This window comes from Anolis carolinensis, chromosome 1, assembly GCF_035594765.1.
Source record: "Anolis carolinensis isolate JA03-04 chromosome 1, rAnoCar3.1.pri, whole genome shotgun sequence".
In the NCBI taxonomy this organism is placed as follows: domain Eukaryota; kingdom Metazoa; phylum Chordata; class Lepidosauria; order Squamata; family Dactyloidae; genus Anolis; species Anolis carolinensis.
Genome location: NC_085841.1, coordinates 38221044 through 38246679, shown reverse-complemented (window position 1 = coordinate 38246679; position 25636 = coordinate 38221044). Strand labels below are relative to the sequence as shown.

The window sequence follows — 25636 nt, the reverse complement described above, 5'->3', positions numbered from 1 at the left end:
GCGTTCTGTCTCTGACATCTTGAGTGCTAGGGTAAAAGGCCCCAACTCACGCATGGCTCTCATATAGGGCGGCAAGGCATTCCATAAGGCAGGGGCAGAAACAGAAAAAGCTCGGTGCCTGGTCCTCTCCAAGTGCACTTCTCTAGGACCCGGTACATAGAGTAAGTCTCGTTGGGATGGTCGTTGCGACCTCCGATGATGGGAGAAGGAGAGACGGTCCCTAAGATACGATGGGTCCTGGCCGTAAAGAGTTTTAAAAGTCAGGACTAGCATCTTATATAGACCACGGTAATCAGTTGGAAGCCAATGCAGATGCTGCAGCACTGGTGTTATGTGGCATTTCATGGGTGTTCTTGTGAGTAGCCTGGCTGCTGCATTCTGAACAATACGGAGCTTTCGGGTCGTGGACATCGGAAGCCCAATATACAGGGCGTTGCAATAGTCCAGCCTAGATGTGACCGTGGCATGAATGACTGTTGCCAGCGCCTCATCAGATAGGGTGCCAGTTGCCTCGCTTGTCGTAGGTGGAAAAAGGCCTGTTTGCTGGCAGCAGCGACCTGAGCTTCCATTGTCAGCTGCGAATCTAAAACGACACCCAGGCTCTTAACGGTGGGCGAAGGAGATAGGACAGCACCATCGAAGGTGGGTAGCAAGTGGGTCAGACCAGTTGAACGGCCATGCCAAAGAATCTCAGTCTTTGCCGGGTTCACCTTCAATCTACTAGCACGTAGCCAGTTTGACAGAGCCTCCAGACATAAGGTGAAATTTTCTGGTATTGACGTTGCTCCAGGCTCCAAGCGCAGAAGGAGTTGGGTGTCGTCCGCATATTGATAACAGTCTAGGCCGAAACTCCGAACCAAGCTAGCAAGGGGTCTAACGTAGATGTTGAAGAGAAGAGGGGAGAGAATGGCACCTTGGGGTACCCCACATAGGAGGGGAGATCTGTCAGAGACTTGATCCATATACTCCACGCATTGGCTCCGGTTTCGCAGAAATGAGTTGAACCAATTGAGGGCCTGACCGCGAACTCCGGACATGGCGAGACGGTGAATCATTAGATCGTAGTCAACGGTGTCAAACGCTGCGGTAAGGTCGAGAAGTACCAGTAGCGCTGATCCGCCGCTATCAGACTGGCGACGAAGTTCATCTGTAATGGCAACCAGGACTGTCTCCGTCCCATGGCCAGGGCGGAAGCCTGACTGGAAAGGGTCCAGCCCGGCTGTATCATCCAGAAATTGTTGCAATTGTCCCAGCACAGCCCGCTCTATCATCTTACCCAAGAATGGGAGGTTGGAGACAGGATGATAGTTGGCAAGGGTCATGGGATCCAAGCTAGGCTTCTTTAGCAGGGGACGAACCCTTGCCTCTTTTAGGTTGTCCGGGAAGACCCCCTGTTCAAGAGAGCCATTGATGATATTACTCAACAGATCGAGTAGACCTTCCAGGCAGCTCTTCACCAGCCAGGAGGGGCACGGATCAAGGGAACAGGTGGTTGGTTTTGCAACAGCCAGGATTCTAGTGACATCTTCCTTGTCAAGCAGAGTAAATCGGTCAAAGATAGGCCCACTAAGCGGCCACAAAGTCTCAAGCTCACTTAAGGTATCAGCTGTAGGGGGCAGTTCCTGTCGAAGCACGGTGATTTTATCAGTGAAAAACTTCTGGAATGCCTCTGCTGTAAGAGCCGTGGTTGCTGGGTTTTGGACTAAGGGAGCCGGACTGGTCAAAGCACGAACGATTTTGAATACTTGAGCTGGGTGCGATCTAGCAGAGGCTATTAAGGAGGAATTGTAAGATTTTTTAGCGTCCTTGACGGCTGATTCGTAGGACCTGCGAAAAGCCTTGAACGCGGACAGTGACACCTCGTCGGGCTTCTGTCGTCACCGATGTTCCAGCCACTTTCGTGCTTGCTTCATCGTCCGCAGCTCATTAGTATACCGGGGGAGCGATTCCAGTGAGGGCGAAGGAGGCGTCTGGGGGCAATCTCATCCAAGGCAGCCAACAAACTGACATTCCAGGTGTTGACTAGCTCATTGAGAGTGACGCACGCAGTTCCCAGGCCCTTAAGGGCATTCAAGAACCTAGCAGGTTCTATGAGTCTCCTAGGCCGAGCAAAGATTAGTGTGGCAAGATGGGGAGGAGGAGATGGAATCTCAATCCGGGCCTTCAGGACAGCGTGATCAGACCAGGGAACATCAATTACCGCAGATAGAGATGTTTGTACTCCGATATTAAAAATCAGGTCCAAGGTGTGGCCGGCCCGATGAGTAGGGCGAGTCTTGAGTAGTGAGAGGCCCAGAGCTTCAAAGGTTGGTACTAGGTCCTTAGTCACAGATGAAGATGGCAATGCCTCGACATGTACATTAAAGTCACCAGAACAATAAGTCTGGGGAACTTCAGGACCCAGTCTGCCACAAGATCTATTAAATTTAGCAGACTCTCTCCCGGAGACCCAGGCGTGCGGTAAACTACAAGAATGGCTAGGGATTCCCTGCTAGCCAGGACCACACCAACACACTCAATACTGGCTATCTTTGGAGTTGGAATAGCTTTGATGGTAAAATAATCACGGGAGAGTATTGCTACCCCTCCACCCCGACCCCCACTCCGTGGCTGTTGAAATATCTGGAAGCCTGGAGGAGTCAGTTCATGTGAGGGAATGTTATCACCCTCACGGATCCAGGTCTCTGTAATAAAAAACCAGGTCCGCTGCTTGATCGAGAATAAAGTCAGAGAGGGTAGCAGTTTTGTTGACAATAGACCTAGCATTGAATAATAGCAGGGACAGGAGGGGCGTTGGTAGCACTTTCTCGGCCGTATGCCTAGGGATGGAACGCAAGTTGGAAAGAGAACAAGTTTCCAATCGGCTCGATCTTACTCTGGCACTTGACCTAGGACCACTGTTATCATACTTGGGAATATCACGTAGGACAGATGAAGGCCGAATCTGTCGCTGACTTTGTCTCTTTTTAGAGACCAGCATGCTATCATTCTCATATACCCCTCTCCTGATGATTACTGGGATCGTCCTCCCAGTTCTGGGTTCGTCTGTAGTGTCAGTTAGGTACCCGATGTTCGAACCACCTCCAGAAAAGGGAATGACGCAAGGCCCGAGGGGGTATGATTTTGAGCACCAGCCTGTGGGCACAGCGGAGTTGGAGTAAATGCGAAGTCTCCTAAACATCGTTTAGGACGTGCAGGTGTTCCGTTGCACCGAGGGAATGAGCCCCCAGCCGCTGGGTTTTTGGAATGACCCTCTTCTGTGGCTCTATCTTCCCCGTTTGTATTAATAGTGGCCCTAACTGGAGAGGTATTCATCCTTTGTGTTGAAAGTGCCTTCGGCATTCTTGTCCTGACCCTAAAACCAGCCCCCCAAAAAGTTCTAGTTTTGTAGCCTTTCTGCTGGGCTCTGTGTTTTGATGAACTAGGGCTTGTGGCTCTGACCGACACATGTTCAGAACGTTGACTTCTGGGCAATTCTCTGTTCTGTATGTCGGCGGAAATGTTCTCTGCCCTCGCAAAAGCCCCTCTGGGTGCGATCTTACTCACTGGGGCATCCTGAGTTCGAGCTTCTTCAGTATTTTTTCCAGCATCGGCCCCCTTAGAGTTTCTTCGGCCGGAGACATCTCCTCCGGAGGAGCTCCCACCAGAAACCGCTTCATGTGGATTCCCCTCAAGAGCAGTTACTTTGGGGGTGTCCTCACCGGAAGTAGGGCCTTTCCCTAGATGGTGCTTCCGTCTCTTTCTCGTACGGTGTTTGCACATGTGTTGTTTCTCTTTGGGACTTGGCCATAGGGAGGTCAATTCCCTTTTAACAATCCCCACACCGGGCGCCATTTCCAAGGCCTTGATCTGAGCTTGTCTTTCAGACAAGGGAAGACAACGACGTCTGCAGCGATCTTCCGGCTTTTGGGCCTCGGTGATCGTCCTTGGATTCTTTTGTAGGATTGCAGAAATGTCCAATGGCTCTGCTTCCATCCACTGAGGCGGATCTGCTCCCATGGCCCCCATGGCCTTCCTAGATTTTTGGTTTGACCAGGGACAGGTGTCATCAGGATTTGCCCCAAAAGGGCAATTTCCCCCAAATGAGCATTCCAGGACTGTCGCCTCCTGGAAAACTTCCCCCGAGGGTATCAGGGACCATGATGGTGGACTCGGAGGCTGCGATGGTCTTGGCAAGGAACTTACCCCCCCAAAGAACACCTCAGCTGGACTATTGTTTAGTAAGTACTTATTTGCCTGCAATATGTCCATAGAGGCTCTTTCTGGTGATTTTGTGTCACTTAATCGATTAAGTAACACTCCAAGGCGGCTTAAACTTTCAGTAAGGCACTCGTACTCTAAGAACAAAAGGTCCAACAAGTCCTGGTTTAGTTGGTTGGATCCCATCTCAAAAATAAAATCAGAAGTTTTGAAAGTCTTCCTCCCTCCTTGTGTCCACTCACCAACGCTGGGAGAAAGGGTGGGGCAGTAGGCCTACAGCAGAAGACAAATGGAATCCTCAGGCCTCTTGTAGAAAAGCTGCAGCAGACTGAAGCCTTCCCAGGCCTGGTGCAACTCAGCCTTTATAGCTTCTCCCTGCTTGGAGGTTGCTGAGTCACACCCAGTTGGAATGGGCCTAGGGCTTATTATCCAACATATTCACTTATCCAACATTCTGCCGGCCCCTTTATGTTAGATAAGTGAGACTCTACTGTATATAAAAATTAATGTGGTATAATAAAACAGAACAATGCAATCTCTAAAATCAGAACACTAAATAAAGAACAACACTCTGAAAACAGGGGAATTCCACACAGGAAACTATCAGGGCCAGCTAACACCTCCCAACAAAATATTCCCATCATCAAAGTCTGGCAAATCCTCTGTTTTCTCAGGGCCACAGACAGTAGAAGCACATAAAATATCGCAAAGAACACCACTCTGAAAACAAGGGAATTCCAAACAGGAAACAATCAGGGCCAGCTAACACCTCCCAACAAAAAATTTACTCGGGGAGGAAACAGATAGGCTTTAAATCTGCAAGGCCATTACATCCTAATCATTTTTCCTAATTGCAGCATTCATACTTGCCTCCAACAGACAAAAAAAAAACAATCAGAAATATTGTATATTCACAACCTTTAGGAAATAATATCCCCTGATGGCGCAGCGTGTTAAAGCGCTGAGCTGCTGAACTTCTGGACCAAAAAGCCGCAAGTTTGAATTGGGGGAGCGGAGAAAGCCCCCACTGTTATCCCCAGCTTCTGCCAACCCAGAAGTTCGAAAACATGCAAATGTGAGTGCATCAATAGGTACTGCTCCGTCGGGAAGGTAACGCCGCTCCATGCAGTCATCCCACATGACCTTGGAGGAGTCTACGGGCAATGCCGGCTCTTCAGCTTAGAATGGCCCCCAGAGTCGGACACGACTGGACTTAACGTCAGGGGTAAACCTTTACCCTTTACTTTAACTACCACCAATTCCTCAATACTTTATTTCCCATACCACCAGACTTTGCCACAGCAACGCGTGGCCGGGCACAGCTAGTATATATATAAAACAGAAATATCTCAGGATTCAATTTGGACACACAAAGAGCAAAAGAGTAATGTGGACAATGGCAGGCAAACAGAAAATCCAGCACCTGATTAGGTAGCCAAAGAATAAAGCAACAGAAGCCATAAACACAGTATTAGAAAGACTTCATGTCAGGCACTAGATTCGTTAGACAATTATCAAAGGGCTAGATTTTTTTTTCCGTGTCAGGAGCAACTTGAGTCACTTCTAAAGAAAGGGCTAGATTAGTCAAAGTCTTATCACGAGGACTATGATTCACCTGCTAAGTGTGCATTCTATATGGCTCCAACCTCACATCTGCATGAGTCTACCGTATCCCATGCAGCTGTGGACAAATCTACATAGGGACCACCAAACATAGCGCCCAAACACGAGTCAAAGAACATGAAAGGCACTGCAGACTAACTCAACCAGAGAAATCAGCCAAAGCAGAGCACTTGATGAACCAACCTGGACATAGTATGTTATTTGAGAATACAGAAATGCTCGACCACTTCAACAACTATCATGTCAGACTACACAGAGAAGCCATTGAAATCCACAAGCATGTGGACAATTTCAACAGAAAGGAGGAAACCATGAAATGAACAAAATCTGGCTACCAGTATTAAAAAAACTCCAAAATCAGAACAGTAAATAAGGAGCAACACTCTGAAAACAGAAGAACTCCAGACATGAATCAATCAGGGGCAGCTAACGACTTTGAACAAAGGATTTCCCCAGGCCTGGATGTGAGCCTGGGAAGGACATATAATGCTAATCAAGATGATTCACACTGGCCTCCAACAGACAAGAGTTCTTTCCCCCCACCCAGGAACTTCCACGGATATATAAACCTTCCATGCTTAGTTTCTCCATACCTCACAACCTCTGAGGATGCCTGTCATAGATGTGGGCGAAACGTCAGGAGAGAATACTTCTGGACCATGGCGATACAACCCGGAAAACACACAACAACCCCGGTATGTTGAGACTATTACCTTCTTAGAATGCTGCTTCTGTATCCCAGTTGTTAGATTAATCTGCCCAATCAGGTATTGGATTTTCTATTTCTCTGTCATTTTTCAGTATTGAATTACCTCTATCATGATTCACTAACCTGAAAAATAACAGTATCTAGTACCCTGATCCTATATATCCCTCCTCTGAGCTACCAAAATGTTAAGCAATTGCTATTCTGGGAAGTACCCCGAAAATAACACCAGATAGTTAAATGTGTTTTTTTTCTTGTCAAATTGGCTTCAACATGTGACATTTGTCAGTCCATATATGGCAAAAGTCTACACTGTAAAATCTGTTTGTTTGACATCTATTTGTGGTTTGTTTTTTTTTAATCTTCCTAGAGCTTTGGGAGCTTTTTGAATTTCATTTTCTAATTATGGGTTTATCATCAAAAGGTTGTTTCCTGGAATTGGTTGTCCTTTAATCTTTAATATAGCTCTTCAAAATAATTATTCTATTTGTCCTGATCATCTACTGTATTCTCTAGTTGGTCGTATAGCATACCTGCTCTTGCTTCATATTTCCCTTTCATTTCTCAAATCTTATGAAAGGCGTCTCTTTTTCTGTCTTATTTGTTGCCTTATTTATTATTATATTTATTATTAAAGCAGTTCTTATTTCCTATATACAAGTCATTGAATAGTTCTGTTTAGAACTCTGACCTCATTTTTGTCAATTTTGTTTTGTTTTGTTTTTTTGGGTTTTTGTTGTTGTTTTTTGCTTCTTGTCTGAAGCATTTCAAGATTTTAATGAATTATCCAATGCTTTTTTCTTTTTGGCTACAAATTTTCCTTTTAATTTTTCCCCTGATAAAGTCCCTGGTTTTGCTCCATGATTCTTTTGAGTATTCATTAATTAGACCTAGTAGTACACATCTGTCACACTGCATTTAAATTATATGAGTATGTTGTAAGTCTAGCTTTATTATTTTTCTCAATTGTGATTTTATATGTATTAATAATTCATAGTCTGTGCCACAATCTACTCATGGTCTTGATTTTGTAGATTAAATGGGGCTTCTCCATCTTCTTCCAGTTATAATATTCGATCATCTGTTCCACTACATAAAAACTGATTACTCAACAACGAATAAATTGTTGCCTTATAAAATTTAGTAGGTCACTCTCCTACTTCATTTACTGATCCTATGTTCTAAATATCAATTCCAGAATATTTTTAGTGCGGTCACTTTTATTCCTCAATGCTAGCATAGACTCTTTTGATTTCTTCTTCTTTTGCATCTTTTGTTGGAGCATAAATATGGATTATAAACACTTTTATTAACATGTTCCCAAAAAATAAGAGTGTCTTATATTACTTTTTGCTCCCAAAGATGTGCTAGGTCTCATTTTCAGGGGATGTCTTATTTTCTGGGAAACAGGGTACATCTTGTCTCACTATTAATGCCACCCCCACTCTTTCTTAAAATTTTTATTTCCACAGTGTATTTATCTGGTTGAAATGTTTCAATTCTGGTCCACTGTAGCTTCTCATACTGATATGTTAATACATTGTTTTTTGTTTTATGATTTCTTGTTTTGCTTGATTCAAACACCTCACATTCCATGATCCTATTATATGTCTTGTGTGTCTTGGGAGTTGACTTTCATATCCAACCATGTCAGCAGCTAAATGTCCTTTTGGCTTGCATACGGTTGTGCCATTTTTATTTGTCCTATACTCACTAAATAGCTGGTCGAGTCTCTTTGTTATTTTCTCTGAGAGATCCTTTGCTAGTTTCACATATTTATTTATTTATTTACAGCATTTATTGTCAGAGCACGCAGTTTGAATAAACACACATGCAGCGGAAGATCAACGAAGAATCACTGGCACCAATAAAGAGGCTGAAGCCTGTTTGGCTATCTACAAAAGGTTTACTAACAAACGGAAAACTCTCAAGACGATATACACATACAGAGTGCAGAGAGGCAGAGAGCACAGAGCGAACAGATAACACAAGGAGCTATTTATAACCATCTCTGCTGTCTGATGCAATACACAGTTAACTCTTTACACACTCACATAGTGGACAGCAGGCAGTGCATGATGCAATCTCCAGCTCACATTGCAACACTATAACTCAATTACATTTAAACAACTCTATATAAAATCATTCCCACTTCAACATTTATATTCCGCCCTTCTCACCCCGAAGGGGACTCAGGGTGGATCACATTACACATATAGGCAAACATTCAATGCCTTTTAACATAGAACAAAGACAAACAAACATAGGCTCCGAGTGTGCCTCGAACTCATGACCTCCTGGTCAGAGTGATTCATTGCAGTTAATTGCAGCTGGCTTGCTCTCCCGCCTGTGCCACAGCCCGGGCACTTCCCTGCTTCTGTTATCCAATAGCTTAGCCTCATTGTGCTTACAATTAGGAAATTATAAGTAGAAATGCTATTACCATCAACATTTCCTTTTGCTTACTTTATCCTGAATAATGTCTTAAAATATTGAATGCAGTGCATGTCCCATCAGTTCTAAAGATAGCAGTATCTATCTATATATTTTAGTACTTATCTTTTAAGCAGCATTTTGTTTCCTAGTAATGGTAGCAATTATTTATTGTTTCCCATATAATGTCTTTTTCTTAAATCATTGTCACAGAAAAAACTTACACAATTTTGAAGTTGATAGGCAGAATATAAACTTTATAAATTAATTTCAAAATGGATGTACTTACTTCTACAAGATGTGTATTCTTTGCTTCCATAGCTGCATAGAAGGAAACATGAATTTTATTAAGCAGAACCTCGAAATATGGCAGACAATCCTCCTGATAGTTGGAACTTTTGACTTTAAACATAGATATCCGTCTTTCAACAATCATGCACACAATCTCCTTGATATCAATTGTATAGTTTTCCAAAATGTTTCTGAACTCATCTGTACACAACTCTCTTTTTAGCGATATCTTCTCACTTGTATTTTTTGCTTTATCTACCATACTGCAAAATTCCATATAATTTCTGCTGTAACATTCAACTTGGCCCAGTGAAGAACTCTGAAGAGAGAGAAGGCTCAGAACCTGCACAATTAAAATTGTTTATTTATTTATTTTGTGTCAAAAGCATTGCATAATAAATAAGTTTAAAAGCGATAAAATAAAGGAATCACAAACAGCAAAATAGTTTTAGACCAAAAATGGGCTACAGCAATCGCATTGTCCGTAGCTTTGAACAACTCTTCCTCTGTGCATGAGGCTGGACATTGTGGGCAAGCATACATATGAGGAGTTGTTTGTTCTGCTCCACAGTAACACAAGGTGGAGGATTCCTCCAGGTAGTGCCATCTTGCCAGGTTGTCTTTTGATCTGCCCACTCCGCTTCTCAGTCTGTTTAGGGACTTCCAAGCTGCCCATTCTTGGTTTGCCCCTGGAGGAAGACCTTCATGGGGGACCATCCAATTGGGATTGCCTGGTTTAGCTGCCCAGAGGGACATTCTTGCTGTTCCTGGGGGAACATCAAGAGGAGTGGTGGTTCTCATGAAGCCCTTCCTTGATTTGAGTCTGGTGGGAGGAGGCTGATAGTCATGCAGTGGGTGGCTTTCACAGTGTTCGACCTTATTTCTCTCACTGTTAGCACAACCCAATCACAATTATATAGACATGGGAAACACAAAAGGGGGAATCAAGCATGGGTGTTAGTGTATTATAATTTAACTCATTTTAATTTTTGTTTTATTAAGTCTTAATACCACAAAAACATCAATTGGTGCTACTGATTAGGACCCCATAAACCTATTTAAAATATATTTCAAACTTATAAAAAGTAGCATCTTGTGCTGAGTATAACTCCCTCTTTTGAATTAATAATTTAAAAATATAAGAATTGCCAGAAATTATCCACACCCCTCCACACACATACACACAACCTTAAATAAAATAACCTAATGAAAGTTAGCTTCTATGAACTAAAGAATGCTGAATATAATTGTTCATTATATATATTATACTCATGTGATGTTCTATGGAATACTACCACAATATCTACAATCTCTTTTTTAGTATACAGGAATGTTTCTTACAGTGCAGTCCTAACTCAAAGTGGTAAAATCTGTAGCTAATTTGATTACAGCAAAATGCACACCTCCAATGCAGTGCACATTTGAGGTTATACAGCACATTAAAGAAAGTTGCAGGAAAGTCTGAATTCAAGTTGTTAATGCACTGCAGAAAATCCCAGTGTAGCCCAGATCCTAGGGTGAAAAATTTCCACAAAATTCAGAATTAATTCTGAATGAGGGGGCGAGGCAAGTACCAAAGGCATGGCTGGCTAGTAGGGGGTTAATTGACCTCCCGAGAGAAGTAATTGTTTACCTCCTCTCCTATCTGTCACTTTTCTCTCCCCCCCCCCCCCACTTCCTATATATCTGGTGCACTGGTGTGCATCTCGCCTGGAAACAAACAAATCAACAAACAAAAACACCCCACAGAGCAGGTTAAGGCAGGTTCCATGATTACTGTAACCACCCATCTGGCTGCAAACAAGTTCCAGATTCGTTAATGTCACCCTCGCAGCAAAACCTGTTCCAAACCTGTTCCAAGCTGCATTGTAGTGTTAGTGTAGATGTGCACTTAGTTATTTCTACTATGATAGCTTTCCAGAGCTTTAGGAAAAGTTGTTCTCAAAACCTACTTGAAAATATCAGGGACTGAGCTTGGGACTGTGCATAAAAAGCCAATGTCCTCTACTAATTAACTATACCCATTCTCTTATTTCCATAAAATCCTTAAGTATCTGCCCACAGTACTATCTTTTCCTTTTGCTTTGTAAGGCCCAACCCTTTTCCATTTAACATAACTTCAGTACTGCTTCCAAAATGACAGAATATCCAGAGATTCAAACTTACCATGTATGTTCATTCTTAAATGACTGGAAGAACAACCCATGTACCTGTGGGTTATTCCCTCATGGCAGCAGATTGAGGTAAGACTCCAAATGTCTTTTCAGTTTTGACGGTAAACTCCATTCTTCCCCCTTCAGTTTGTTAAAAAGGCTTACCTAACTCTATCCAGAACTCAGATGAAATTTAAATGAGTAGTTGTAGACAAGAAAAAGAGAGTATGTTGTACTTCAGTGGGGAGGGGGTTAAGATGTGCTCAAGTGTTTTAAATTTATTTGCAGCCATCCTTGGCTTTAATCCCCACCTTTCATCCTTTAGACCAGATCTGCACAACCTGAAGCCCTCAAGATATTTTGGACTTGATACAGCAGCTAGCTAGGGCTTCCAAGAGTTGGAGGCCCAAACACTTGGAGGGCAGCAAGTTGTGCAGGCCTGCTCTAGACCAGTGATGTCAAACCTTTGGCTCTCTGGGTGTTTTGGACTTCAGCTTCCAGAAGTCCTGACCACTGGACAAGTTGACTAAGGTTTCTGGGAGTTGAAGTCCAAAACATCTGGACGGCAAGTTTAACACCTCTGCTCTTGACTGCTGTAAGAGAAACTCATGCACATGTGGGATATATCCAAGCTACTTCAAGAGCTGTGGTTGCCCTATCCTGAAAAACTACTTGAAGCACTACATGATGCAAAAGCCCCCTGTGCTGACTCAGGACATTATCTCATGAGACTCATAATGTTGAAGTCTCTCCAACCATGAAAAGAAACACTTACCACCTCACAAAGTTGTCCTATATTCATCCCAAACCAATGCTCAATTCATCTGTAACCAATTCTTTAAAAATAACCCAGGAAACCCGTTTTTTTGGCAGCTGAATGCACTTTGATTCTGTGTTCAAATGTTTTCAGATTTGTAGTAAATCCAAAAATGCTCCAGTAGTGAGATGTGTGATTGTGAGAACCTTGGGGGTATCACTTTCTCATGGCCATAGTGCAAGTCATTTTAATTCCAGCAATCACAGAGATTGGCATTGCAAAGCCATTACTGCTTTCTTTTGCCCTGTATGCATTTTTTTAAAAAAAGAAACAAATGAAACTGTAATTTTACTGCTAATTCTAGACAAATCGTGGAATTTCCTTCTTGATTAGGACTTCCATATTATTTGCTAACTTTCTTTTGTTGTTTTGCAAGCACTGAAGCAATTTGTTGGAACCAAACTGCTGCAAACCACAGCCTGGGCTCATTTGGCAATGAGAAATAGGCCTCTCCCTTGCAGAATACACAAACCAGAGAAAGGATTTTAATTGAAAAATGAATTTTTCCATCTTTATTAATTGAAATCATCACTTTGCAAAACAAGCAGCACGTACAAGTTTGACAATGAAAAGTAGCCCTCTCCTTTGTAGAATACCCAAAACAGGGAAAGACTAGGTAATGCAAAATGTATGTTTCCCTTTTTTATTAATATTTAAAGTGTTTAAAGGGATATCACTTGTAAATCTGAGGAAGTATTTAACGCGAAATCCCATCTCATGAGATTTTGCTGCCTTGAGTCCCCCCGGGGAGAAAGGCGGGGTAAAAATGATATAAATAAATAAATAAATAGATTTTGGACTTACAGGATTACACAAATTGTCTGGAAGGGTGGGGCATAAATGAATGGGCAAAGTGTGGAGCTCTAGAGAGCTGGTGGCCATTGCGAGGCACTTTTGCTAACATCAGCAAAGGAACACAGCAATGGCCCACCAGCTCTTTAAGGGTTTGCTGTCACAGTGTCAAAAAAACAAAAAACAAAAACAAAACAAAACCCAGCAAAAGCAAGGACAATTGGACTCCATATCAACACGGCAGGATCGAAACAGGAACTAGCATAGCCACCCCTGGCATACTGCCATCCAGATCAGCCTCAGATTTTGTGGCTCTTATAGATGGGCCCTATTCTTTATCCCTTCTGTATGATTTGCTGCCTTCAACAGGTAGCTTAGCAGTTTGAGAAACTTGGAGTAGGAAAATTACAGAAAAGAAGAGAGAGAAACTTAAATGAGCTGACAAATGCAGGAAATTAACAAATAAAGGTAGGTAGAGAAGAGGAAATGATCAAACCTGAAAAGAATTTCTGATTCCTGCCTCAGTTTGCTGGCACAAGGGATAGCCTATGAACTTACAGATTGCTCCTCCAGCCATCCAGAGAACATACATAATTGTACAATACATGCAGATAAGTTCATGGCTGAAATAAAATTTCACTAAAATATTATTTCAGTTCCCCAAAGATGATAATTACATAATTTTACTTTCAAAACCTACTTTATTTTCATAATCTGGATCTGTTCCCAGAATGAGATCACAATGTGGCCATGTTGCCACATAATCTTCTGGTTCAGGATCAATGTAAGTCTCATATGACTGCATTCCTTTATTTAAAGACTGATTAACAAAGATTGATAGTTGAGGATCTTGAGAAAATGGCACAATCTGGTCTAGTGAGAGATAAATAAAAATATTTATAAACTCAGAAATTGTGCAGCATTCAAAATACCATAAGTGCTAAAACGTACAGTATTGTACAGGTATTGAATCAGTTAAATTCTACATCACAGAAATATAATTTAAAGAACAAATACCAGAGATTTTTCTAGTACAAAATAACATATCCAACCAAAAAGAAGTAACAACAGAACGCACTTACATCACATCCCACAAGCAAGCATTTAGTTGAATTTTCCATTTTTAAAGGCATAATGATGACTATACATAATAATAATAATAAAACTTTATTTATATTTCGTCTTATCTCCCTGGAGGGACTTAGATCAAGCTAACACTTTGTATATATTTTGACTAGGAGAGTAATCCATTTGATTAAACTGCAAAGGATAATGCAATTGATTTTGATAACTGCATTAACGTCAAAATTAGTGGCTTCCAACAAAAAATTAAAAATTAGATTTACTGGTTCCAGTATCTCTGAGGATGTGATTAATGCTTCTTACACAGAAGGGATGGTTGAGACACTTAAATTCAATGGTAATGGTGAGGGGGCTTGCGTGTTCCAATGAACCTGCGGGCACAACCACCGGAGTCATGCACTCCCAGGAGTGGCCACAGGGGAGGATCCAGACCAAGAACAATCCGAAGACCCTAAGATCTCAACGGCGGAGCAGGCAGAGGATAACATAGTACATGTTACAACGGCTGTGAAGGCGGAAGAAGGCTGCAACAGACTGAGAAGCCACTCTCGTTGTGTTAATCACCCCACGGCTGGGACCTCACTCTGTGAAGACTGTGTGTTGACCGGCCGTGCACCGACCTCCACACATTAAAAAAAATCACGCACAGGCGTCTTCCAAGAAAAATACAACAGAGACGGAAAACCATCATCCACGAATTACGAGGGATCGCTTAAGAAGTAAGATACAGGCAACAAAAAGTATTGCAATTGCTGCAGTGATCCTACAGACAACTGAAAAGTAGACTATAATATTTTAAAAAGACAAAAATCTTTGGACTAAGAAATGGATCCAAGTATAAATCCCACAATCACTACACTCCTTCTAGTTAAAAGATTGTCCCATAGATGTCATTTACCATGATTACATGGGTGAAGTTGTAAATGACAAGTTACTGTATGCTGTCCTATCAGAAAATAGGAGTGGGCACTTCCATTTTGTCGTTTAATGAACAAAACCTAAGAGAGTTCACCCTACAAGAGTTTCCAAGGAAATTAATAATAATTTTAAAATAATATTTTTAAAAATATTTTTTATTAAGTGAATAATAATAATTTTATTAATTTACCACCATAGGCTACATAATCCAACCCAACAACTGTGTTGAACTTCAGTTTTTTTTTAAATTACTGTGAACGTTTATTTAGATTTTATGTCACTTCTTGTCTGATTCTGTCTGACTTTATTTGTTTAATTTATTGATGTTATGTTCAATTCACTGTTATTAGGTTTAATTTGATGTTAGTTTTTAACGCTGTTTCATATGTGGGATCTTGTTGGGATTTTATGCCAATATCTATCTGTTTTATGAAGGCATTGAATGTATGCTGTTGTTTGTTGGAATCTGCCCTGAGTTCCTTTGGGGTATTTATTTATTTATTATTATATTATAGTATGACACAGCAAACAAGATAGATATGCTGGATTTCGTATCACAAAATCACAAGTCGAACACTCCCCAAGTGTCTAGGACTGTGTGATGTATTTTTGGATGATGCGTGCAGATCCCAGTAAGGTGGTCTTTTGCAGTTGGCAGATTATAATTTTGTCAATGTCTATTGTTTCCAAATGCCGGCTGAGATCTTTTGGCATGGCACCCAATTTATTATTATTATTATTATTATTATTATTATTATTATTATTATTATTAATTACCCGCCTCTCCTCGTGGCTTGAGGTAGGTTTCAGAATAATTAAAACAAATAAACACTGTAATAGTACAAATCCACACATTAAAATGTATTTCTATAAAAACTACATATTAAAGCATATTTCTATAAAATCCATATTAAAATACACAAAGCAGAGCTTAAACATAAGGCACACATTTAAAATTCATGCTTAAAGACTGGCTGCCAGAAGGGATAGGTCTTTACATGGTTTTTAAATTCCAACAGTTGATCAACTGTTGGACCTCTACCAGCAAGTTCTCCACAATCTTGGGCGGCCAATGAAAAGGTCCTCTGGGTGGTGGTTACTGGTTGGGTTCTGGCTGGTTGGAGAAGACTCCTCCCAGAGGACCTAAGTGTGTGGGGCAGATTGTATGACAGAAGGCAATTATTGCACCCCAAGGCAGCATGAGCACTGGAAACCAGACAGAGACCAATAATCATATGATATCTTTATTAAAACAATTATAAATTCAGGAATGAATAAGTGGAAAGGATGAATGGATAATAGTCCTTTGTGAAAAGGTATGAATTAGTCCAAAGAGTTGAAGAGAAATGTCCAATATTATTGTCCAAAGTCCAGAAACCGAAACACGCTCAAAACTGTTGGAAAGTTCTTGAGCGGGGAACAACAAGGAAGCAAGACTGAATAATGAAGTCCAAAGTCACAAGAAAATCTTTGATATCAATGCAGGAACGAGACGAAGCTAAGACCAAACTAGATTCAGGAACAAGGCAAGAAAGAGGATTCACTCCGGGTCTACTCGGGAGTCACATCTTGGGTTGACCGCCAGGAACAGGAAACTTGGCTTGGTAAAATCAGGAGCTAGAGTCGGTGAACTGTTCTCAGGAAATAGCCACGTTGACACCGCAAAGTGTTCACAGTGCAAGACACTTTTATGGAACTTAGATCAGATCATAACGAAGGGAAGCCAAACTCCCCAGAGGTTCCCAAGGGAATCTTCTTATCCATAATCCCCTCGAGATGCCAAGCGGTTACTCCTTCGGAGCCCTTGTTTTTCTGATCTCTGGCAATGCAGAAACTCCCTTCTGTTGAAGGGCACATTCTCTGGGGAACTCAGAACATCTGGTTCAGCCATGGGAATAATATTTCCAGTATCTCTCCCAATTAAGGAAGCATCTGAACTATCAACAGCCGGCAGCTGTAATTGAAAGGAGCTCTGCGGACTAAGCAAAAAGTCAGAATAAGCTTCATCCTGGTCAAAGTTCATTTCTGAATCAGGTTCAGAAACCAAAGGTGGCTGGGGTATGACAGCGATCCTTAATTAACCTGGACACAAACCATGTAGGGTTTTAAAGGTCAAAACCAACGCCTTGTACTTTGCCTGGAAACTAATTTGCAGCCAGTGGAGTGACTTTAGGATAGGTATAATATGCTCACTCCTGGATGTTCCCATAACCAATCTGGCTGTCGTATTTTGAACCAGCTGGAGTTTCCGAACTTGGTACAAAGGTAGGATAGTGCATGCACTATCATCTTCAAATTGATTCCAAAATTGTGTAAGGAATATTTGAATTAAATTATATTTGCTATTAATTTATATGAGTCAGAAAATATGCTTCATGATATGAACTCAAGCATGGAAAATTAAATCCACCTTCTGAAAATAGCAGTTGCATGCTTTTGAGGAAAAATGAGATGGTAAAGACCAGCATATGGTATATTTTTTCCCAAAAATATTATTGATTGTGAGATAGTTCAGACAACATGCAATATCTGTGGTAAAATCGTCATCTTAATCATACTTCAGAAACTGTTTCAGTTGCACTTGACCATCACCTTACCTTGGCTGACCTTGCCAACACCCTCCACAGATGACCAAAGAGCTATGGAGAGATCCTGAACATCAACAGGCACCTTTGCTAACCAAGGAGAAAGAGGGGGGCAATGGGACGACAACACAGACTCAACCCATCTTCTTTTCCCTGTGCCACTGAATAGAGGGGCCTTGCCATCTGTCTTACTTACTTACTTACTTAGGCGATCCCTCATAGTTCGAGGATGATTGTCTTCCACCTTGGGGGTGTGTCCATAGATGGCTGAAGAGACCTATTCTTGATCTGCATGTTCTCCCGCAGTGAGGACATTGGTTTCCAGGTGGAAGGCGGTCCCGGTCAGGATTGGCTTGACGCTCCTTCCTCTTGGCACGTTTCTCCCTTAAGCCCTCCATTCGTGCCTCTTTGAACTCCGCAGCACTGCTGGTCACAGCTGACCTCCAATTAGAGCGCTCAAGGGCCAGGGCTTGCCAGTTCTCAGTGTCTATGCCACAGTTTTTTAAGGTTGGCTTTAAGCCCATCTTTAAATCTCTTTTCCTGCCCACCAATATTACGTTTCCCGTTCTTGAGTTTGGAGTAGAGCAACTGCTTTGAGAGATGGTGATTGGGCATTCAACAATGTGGCCAGTCCAGCGGAGTTGATAGCATAGGAGCATCGCTTCAATGCTGGTGGTCTTTGCTTCTTTCAGCACACAGACATTTGTCCGCCTGTCTTCCCAAGAGATTTGCAGGATTTTTCTGAGGCAACACTGATGGAAATGCTCCAGGAGTTTGGTGTGATGTCTATAGACTGTCCACGTTTCGCAGGCGTAGAGCAGGGTTGGGAGGACAATCTATATATATAAAAGAGTGATGGCATCACGGCGATGGACAAAACAACAAATCTACAGCTCCCCCAAACTCTAAAATTGGCAACGCAATCCATCATCCCCGCCTCCAGTAAGATACAACATAATCAAACAAAAAACACAATCACAACACCAAAAAAACACAACAGGCAATCTGTGCACGCGCAGAAACACAGTCCTCCCAACTCTTTCCGCGCGCGCGCACACACACAGAACCGTTCCCCTCCCTCCCTCTCTTGCACCTCCTCCACCGCCGAAGCCAGGGACTCTGCAGGAGAAGGCACATCTCCGCCTCACGAGGCTGAGCTCCCCATCCTCGAATCGGGAGTTCTACTCCAAAACACCCGGAGGGCCTAAGCCGACCCTTCCCTGCCCTCACCTCTCGCCTGGAAAACAAAAAGGTCCCTCCCTCGGGACCTTCCTGGTTTTTGGCGCCAACACTGTCATTGCCGCGCCAGGCACTTCTGGGAAAGCGAGTCCTGCCTCTCTCCCTCTGTGTGGAGGGGCAGCCTTTCCCACCCCTTTCTCTTCCTCTCGGGCCTGCAGCGGCGGACGAGCACCACGTTGCCCGCCTTCCTGGCCCGGTTCCCCTCCTCCTCCTCGCCGCTGCTCAGGCCTCCTCCTGTCCTCCGCGGGAAGAACATGGAGGCCGGCATCGGGAAGCGCGGAGGCGGGGAGGAAGCCGCGACGCCCCAGGCCTGCGCCTCCACTGGAGCCCGCTCTTGCCTGGCCTACAACCCACCACCACACCGGCGCCACCTCCGGTAGGAGGGGAAGGGCCGGGATTGAGGGGCAAAGGGGAAGGGCAGACCTCACCCCGCCACGCCTCCCGCCTGGCCCCTGAGCACGTACAGAGCGCCTTCTCCTCTTCTCTTATTTACCCTTTTCCAGGGCCCGGGGGATGGCGCAAACGCCTTCCTTGCAAAATTATAAATATACAGTAGAATCTCACTTATCCAACATAAACATCCCAGCACAACATTGCATAACTGAATATGTTGGATAATAAGAACGGATTCAGGAAATCCCAATTAAACATCAAATTAGGGAATCATTATACAAATTAACCACCAAAACATCATGTTATACAACAAATTTGACAGAAAAAGTATCACAATTTAAAACACTGAATACACAAAAATTGACTACTAAAACGCAGACTACATTGGATAATCCAGAACATTGCATTACCAAATGTTGGATAACTGAGATTCTACTGTAAGATGAAATAATTACTGTGGTGCAGTAATACACAACAATATAATCTCTACAATCACAACACTAAATAAACAACACCACTCTGAAAACGGGAATTCCAGACAGGAAACAATCAGGGCCAGCTAACACCTCCCAACAAAGTATTCCCATCGCCAAAGTCTGGAAAATCCTCTGTTTTCTGAGGGTCACAGACAGTAGAAGCACATAAAATATCACACACAACACCACTCTGAAAACAAGGAAATTCCAGAGAGGAAACAATCACGGCCAGCTAACACCTCCCAACAAAAAATTCACTCAGGGAGGAAACAGCCAGGCTTTAAAGCTACAAGGTCATTACATGCTAATCATTTTTCCTAATTGCAGCATTCATACTTCCCTCCAACAGACAAAAACAATCAAAAATATTGTATATTCACAACCTTACGAAAATAATACCCCTGATGGTGCAGCGTGTTAAAGCGCTGAGCTGCTAAACTTCTGGACCGAAAGGTTGCAGGTTTGAATTCGAGGAACAGACAGAGCCCCCACTGTTAGCCCCAACTTCTCCCAACCCTAAAGTTCAAAAACATTCAAATGAGAGTAGATGAATAGGTACCACTCCAGCGGAAAGGTTACGGTACTCCATGCAGTCATACCACATGACCTTGGAGGAGTCTACGGACAACGCCAGCTCTTCAAGCTTACAAATAGAGATAACCACTAACCCCCAAAGTCGGACACGACTGGACTTAATGTCAGGGGAAAATGTTTACTCTTTACCTTAACTACCACCAATTCCTCAATACTTTATTTCCCATACCACCAGACTTCGCCACAGCAACGCGTGGCCGGGCACAGCTAGTGGCTTTATAAACAAGCACCTTGGTATCTCTATGGATGTCCCGATCATCAAACACTCTCTGCTTCATTCTGAAAAATGCTGCGCTCGCAGAGCTCAGGCGGTGTTGTATTTCAGTGTCAATGTTGACTTTTGTAGAGAGGTGGCTGCCAAGGTAGCGGAAATGGTCAACGTTTTCTAATGTTACACCATTAAGCTGTATTCCTGGCATTGCAAAGGGATTAGATGGTGACTGTTGGAAGAGCACTTTGGTTTTCCCGATGTTCAGTGAGAGGCCGAGCTTCTCGTATGCTTCTACGAAGGTGTTTAGAATGGCTTGTAGGTCTTCTTGTAGGCACAGACTACATTGTCATCAGCATACTGGAGTTCTATAACAGATGTTGTAGTGACCTTGGTTTTGTCTCTTAGTCTGCTGAAGTTAAATAGCTTGCCATCTGTCTGATAGATGATTTCCACACCGATGGGAAGCTTCCCATCAACAAGGAGAAGTATCATAGCGATGAAGATGGAAAATAAGGTAGGGGTAATAACACATCCCTGCTTGACACCTGATTCCACCTTAAATGGGTCACTTTGGGAGCCATTGCTGTCCAAGACTGTTGCCATCATGTCATCATGGAGGAGTCGCAGGATGTTCACAAATTTGTCAGGGCACCCGATTTTTTGGAGGATGGTCCAGAGAGCGCTGCGATTCACTGTGTCGAATGCCTTTGCAAGGTCAATAAATGCCATGTATAAAGGATGGTTTTGTTCCCTGCATTTTTCTTGGAGCTGTCGAGCAGTGAAGATCATGTCCACTGTTCCTCTGGAGGGACGGAAGCTATTCTGGGATTCTGGGAGGGTGTCTTCTGAGATAGGGAGAAGGCGGTTTGTAAGGATTCTTGCAAGGATTTTTCCAGCGGAGGTTAGAAGGGAGATACTGCGATAGTTCCTGCAGTCTGTTCTATCCCCTTTCTTGAAAAGGGTGATGATGGTGGCATCCTTGAAGTCTGCTGGGATTTTCTCGGTCACCCACACCTTTTCAATGAGCTGGTGGAGTTGTTGTATCAGCTCAGGTCCACCCATTTTGAAGATTTCAGCAGGGATCCTATCAGGTCCACTGGCTTTGTTTTTTTGTTTTTTTTGTTGGCTGATGGCATTGCTAACTTCTTCCAAACTACCCTGTTTCCCCTAAAATAAGACATCCCCAGAAAATAAAAACTAGTAGAGGTTTTGCTGAATTGCTAAATATAAGGCCTCCCCCGAAAGTAAGACCTAGCAAAGTTTTTGTTTGGAAGCATGCCCAACAAACTGAACACCAGAGCATGCAGAATCGGTAAATGTACGTACCATAAAGTGTTGTACATGGAAATATTAGCAGTAACAAGAAATTCTTGATAGGATTCACAGTTTGTCTGGTCATGCTGGTTTATGATGACAACTACTGTACGGTATACAATAAATGTTCATTTGTTTGTTCAACAATAAATGTGAATTCTTCTTCATGGAAAAATAAGACATCCCCTGAAAATAAGACCTAGAGCATCTTTGGGAGCAAAAATTAATATAAGACACTGTCTTATTTTCGGGGAAACACGGTAGGCAGTGCTGCAAGCTCATCCCTGGTTTGTTGTTGTGGGATTGGTGAGAGGGTCTCTTTGGCCACATTGGAGCTGTGATTCAGCAGGTTCTGGTAGTGCTCTTTCCAACATAGTGCAATTGATGTTTTGTCCTTCAGAATTTTGGTTCCATCTGATGAGCGTAGAGGCTGTATGCCATGGTTTCTTGGTCCATAAATGATCTTTGTGGCTTTGAAAAATCCCTGAGAGTCATGGGTATCTGCAAAGTGTTGGATTTCTTCAGTCTTCTTTGTCCACCAGATGTTCTTGAGTTTTCTGGTCCTTCTTTGGATCTCAGCTTTTGCACTGGCATAGATCTTTTTCTTGGCAGCACAGTTGGTGTCTCTCTGCCATGTTTGGAAGGTTTTCCTTTTGTTATCAAGTAGCTGTTGGATCTCTTTGTCGTTATCATCAAACCAGTCTTAATGTTTCTTAGTTTGATATCCTATGGTTTCTTCGCAGACTGTGATGATGTCAGTTTGTTCCAATGTTCCTCAACATTTTTGGGGTGTTCTGTGGGTAGATGATCTTTGAGTGTTGTTTGGAGAAGGGCTCATTTGGAGGGCTCCTGAAGGGCTTGGGTGTTCATTTTACGCCTTGTTTTTCTTCCTCGGAGTCTGCATTTGGGGACGATCTTGATAGCCATCGTGGATCGGATTAACCTGTGGTCTGTCCAGCAGTCATCAGCACCTGTCATGGCTCTTGTGAGAAGCACATCGCAGTGGTCTCTAGCACGTGTAATTACATAGTCCAAGAGGTGCCAATGCTCTGTCAACTAATTTGCCATTTGTCAACTAATTTCTGAATTTTAAAAATTTAAATATTTTATTGATAGATCCATTCAATTAACAAACTTTTGCCATACAAGTCTTAACTCGATATACATTATTCCAAAAGTCACTTTTCCTTAAATTACACTTTATATATTTCTTAGATGTGTATAACCCCTTACCCATGCCCTCCCCCACATTTCTCCCCTCCCTCCTGGAACAACAATTCCAAATGATATTATTGCATCGATATAACTGTGTGGAAAGCTTGGTTCAAAATGCTATACCTATCATCTCCACCTGTTTTGACAGTTAGAATAAACCATTTCCTAGACCAATCTTGTTTTGTATGACTATATACTTGCGGACCAAAAGGTCCCAGGTTCAAATCCCGGGAGCAGAATTAGCGCCCGCTGTTAGCCCCAGCTCCTGCCAACCTAGCAGTTCGAAAATATGCAAATGTGAGTAGATCAATAGGTACCGCTCCGGCGGAAAGGAACGGCGCTCCATGCAGTCATGCTGGTCACATGACCTTGTCTATGGACAACGCCGGCTCTTCGGCTTAGAAATGGAGATGAGCACCAACCCTCAAAGTTGGTCACGACTGGACTTTACGTCAGGGGAAACCTTTACCCTTTACTATACTTGTTTTTCCTTTGATTAATGAAATCATTGATTATGTATTCTGAGAGATAAGACCACCAAGTTTTCACATCTCATCTTTTATTGCCTCTCCACCCTCGGGCTATTGTAGCCTGTATTGCGACTATCATATATTTTAGGATTTCTGTCCATTTATTGTTGTCTTCCTTTGCCTCTATAGCGAGAGACATAAATCTAGCTTTATCCCACTTTAATTTTTTCCTTATTATTTCTTCCATTACATTTCTTATTTTACTGTAACAGTTTTGAATTTTTCTGCAATCCACCACATATGAGAGAATGAATCTATCCCCTCACAATCATGCAAACATTTATTGAAAATATTTCTCATTATGTGTGCTAATTGAAGGGGGTTCTATACCATTTGAAGATTATTTTCCGTTGGGAGTCTTTGATTCTTTAAATCAGTCTGTTGTTCCGTGGTCTGTTCTTACTGTTGCTACTTGGTCGTTATACAGAGATAGACAAGGTGGCTTGGTATCCCCATACCAACAAGAACTTCCACAATTTATTATGATCCACACAGTCGAAGATATCCACACAGAAATAGATGTTTTTCTGAAACTCCCTACCTTCCTCCATTATCCAGCAGATATTGGCAATTTGGTCTTTTGTTCCTAATCCTTTTCTAACCCAGCTTTTACATCTGGCAACTCTCACTCCATGTATTACTGGAGTCTGCCTTGCAGGATCTTGAGCATTACCTTACTGGCATGTGAAATAAGTGCCACTGTATGAAAGTTTCAGCATTCTTTAGCATTTCCCTTTTTTGGTATGGGGATATAAATTGATTTTTTTTCCCAATCTAATGGCCATTCTTGTGTTTTCCATATTTGCTGGCATATGGCATGCATCACCTTGATAGCATCATCTTTCCAGATTTTAAACAGTTCAGCTGGGATCTCGTTGTCTCCTGCTGCCTTGTTATTAGCAATGCTTCTTAAGACCCATTCAACCTCATCCCTCAGGATGTCTGGTTCTAATTCACTCACCACGCCATCAAAGCTATCCTCAAAATTATTATCCTTCCTATACAGATCTTCTGTATATTCTCGCCACCTTTTCTTGATCTCTTCAGCTTCTGTTAGGTCCCTGACATCTTTGTTTTTGATCATGCCCATTTTTGCCTGTAATTTACCTCCGATGTTTCTGATCTTCTGGAAGAAGTCTCTTGTTCTTCCCATTCTTTCTATCATCTTCTTTCACTTCCATGCATTGCTTGTTTAAAAATAGTTCCTTGTCTCTCCTGGCTAACCTCTGGAATTGTGCATTTAATTGGGCATATCTCCCCCTATCACTGTTTCCTTTCGCCTTCCTTCTTTCTTGGGCTACTTTGAGTGTCTCAGCAGACAACCATCTGGCCTTCTTGATTTTCTTTTTCTTTGGGACGTACTTTGTTGCCGCCTCCTGAACAATGCTGTGAACTTCTGTCCATAGTTCCGGGACTCTATTTATTAAATCTAGTCCCTGAAATCTATTCTTCACCTCCTCTGTATATTCACTAGGAATATTGGTGAGATCATATCTGAGCAGTCTGTGTATTTTCCCTAATCTCTTTAGTCTGAGTCTAAATAGTGCAATAAGACGTTCGTGATATAAACTACAGTCAGCTCCAGGTCTTGTTTTCACCGTCTAGATGGATGTCTGCTACCTTTGGCAGCAAAGGATGCAGTCAGTCTGATTTCGGTATTGACCATCTGGTGAAGTCCATGTATAAAGCCATCTTTTAGGTCAGGGGTCCCCAAACTAAGGCCCGGGGGCCAGATGCGGCCCATCAAAGCCATTTATTCGGCCCCCATGGCACAAGGGCAGAAGGGGGTTGGGCTAAATGACCCAAGGGGTCTCTTCTTCTCTTACAACCCTTATTATTAATATTTGAAACACAACAAGATGAGTCCACAGCAGACACTCTGCTGACTGTTGTACTGGATCACACGGCGGACACTTCCCAAGTGTCTAGGACTGTGTGACGTATCAGCAAATAATGCATGCAGGTCCCAGTAAGGTGGCCTTCTGCAGCTGGCAGATGGTAATTTTGTCAGCGCCGATTGTGTTTAAGTGCAGGCCAAGGCCTTTAGGCCCTGCACCCAGTGT

The 25636-nt window shown here is 42.6% G+C and overlaps 1 protein-coding gene across 8 annotated transcripts in view; it reads right to left on the bottom strand.

Moving 5' to 3' along the window:
* dnah14 (dynein axonemal heavy chain 14) overlaps positions 1–25636 on the bottom strand; it is a 362578-nt gene that overhangs the window by 250819 nt on the left and 86123 nt on the right. For 7 of the 8 annotated variants that reach the window (XM_062972594.1, XM_062972581.1, XM_062972591.1 and 4 more), the window contains 2 exons: positions 13716–13888; positions 9252–9596 (listed from right to left, as the gene is read on the bottom strand). In XM_062972594.1, the coding sequence (XP_062828664.1) occupies positions 9252–9596; positions 13716–13888 (518 nt within the window). Of the gene's footprint in view, positions 1–9251; positions 9597–13715; positions 13889–25636 lie in introns of those variants that run through there. The other variant, XM_062972608.1, reaches the window with a different exon arrangement.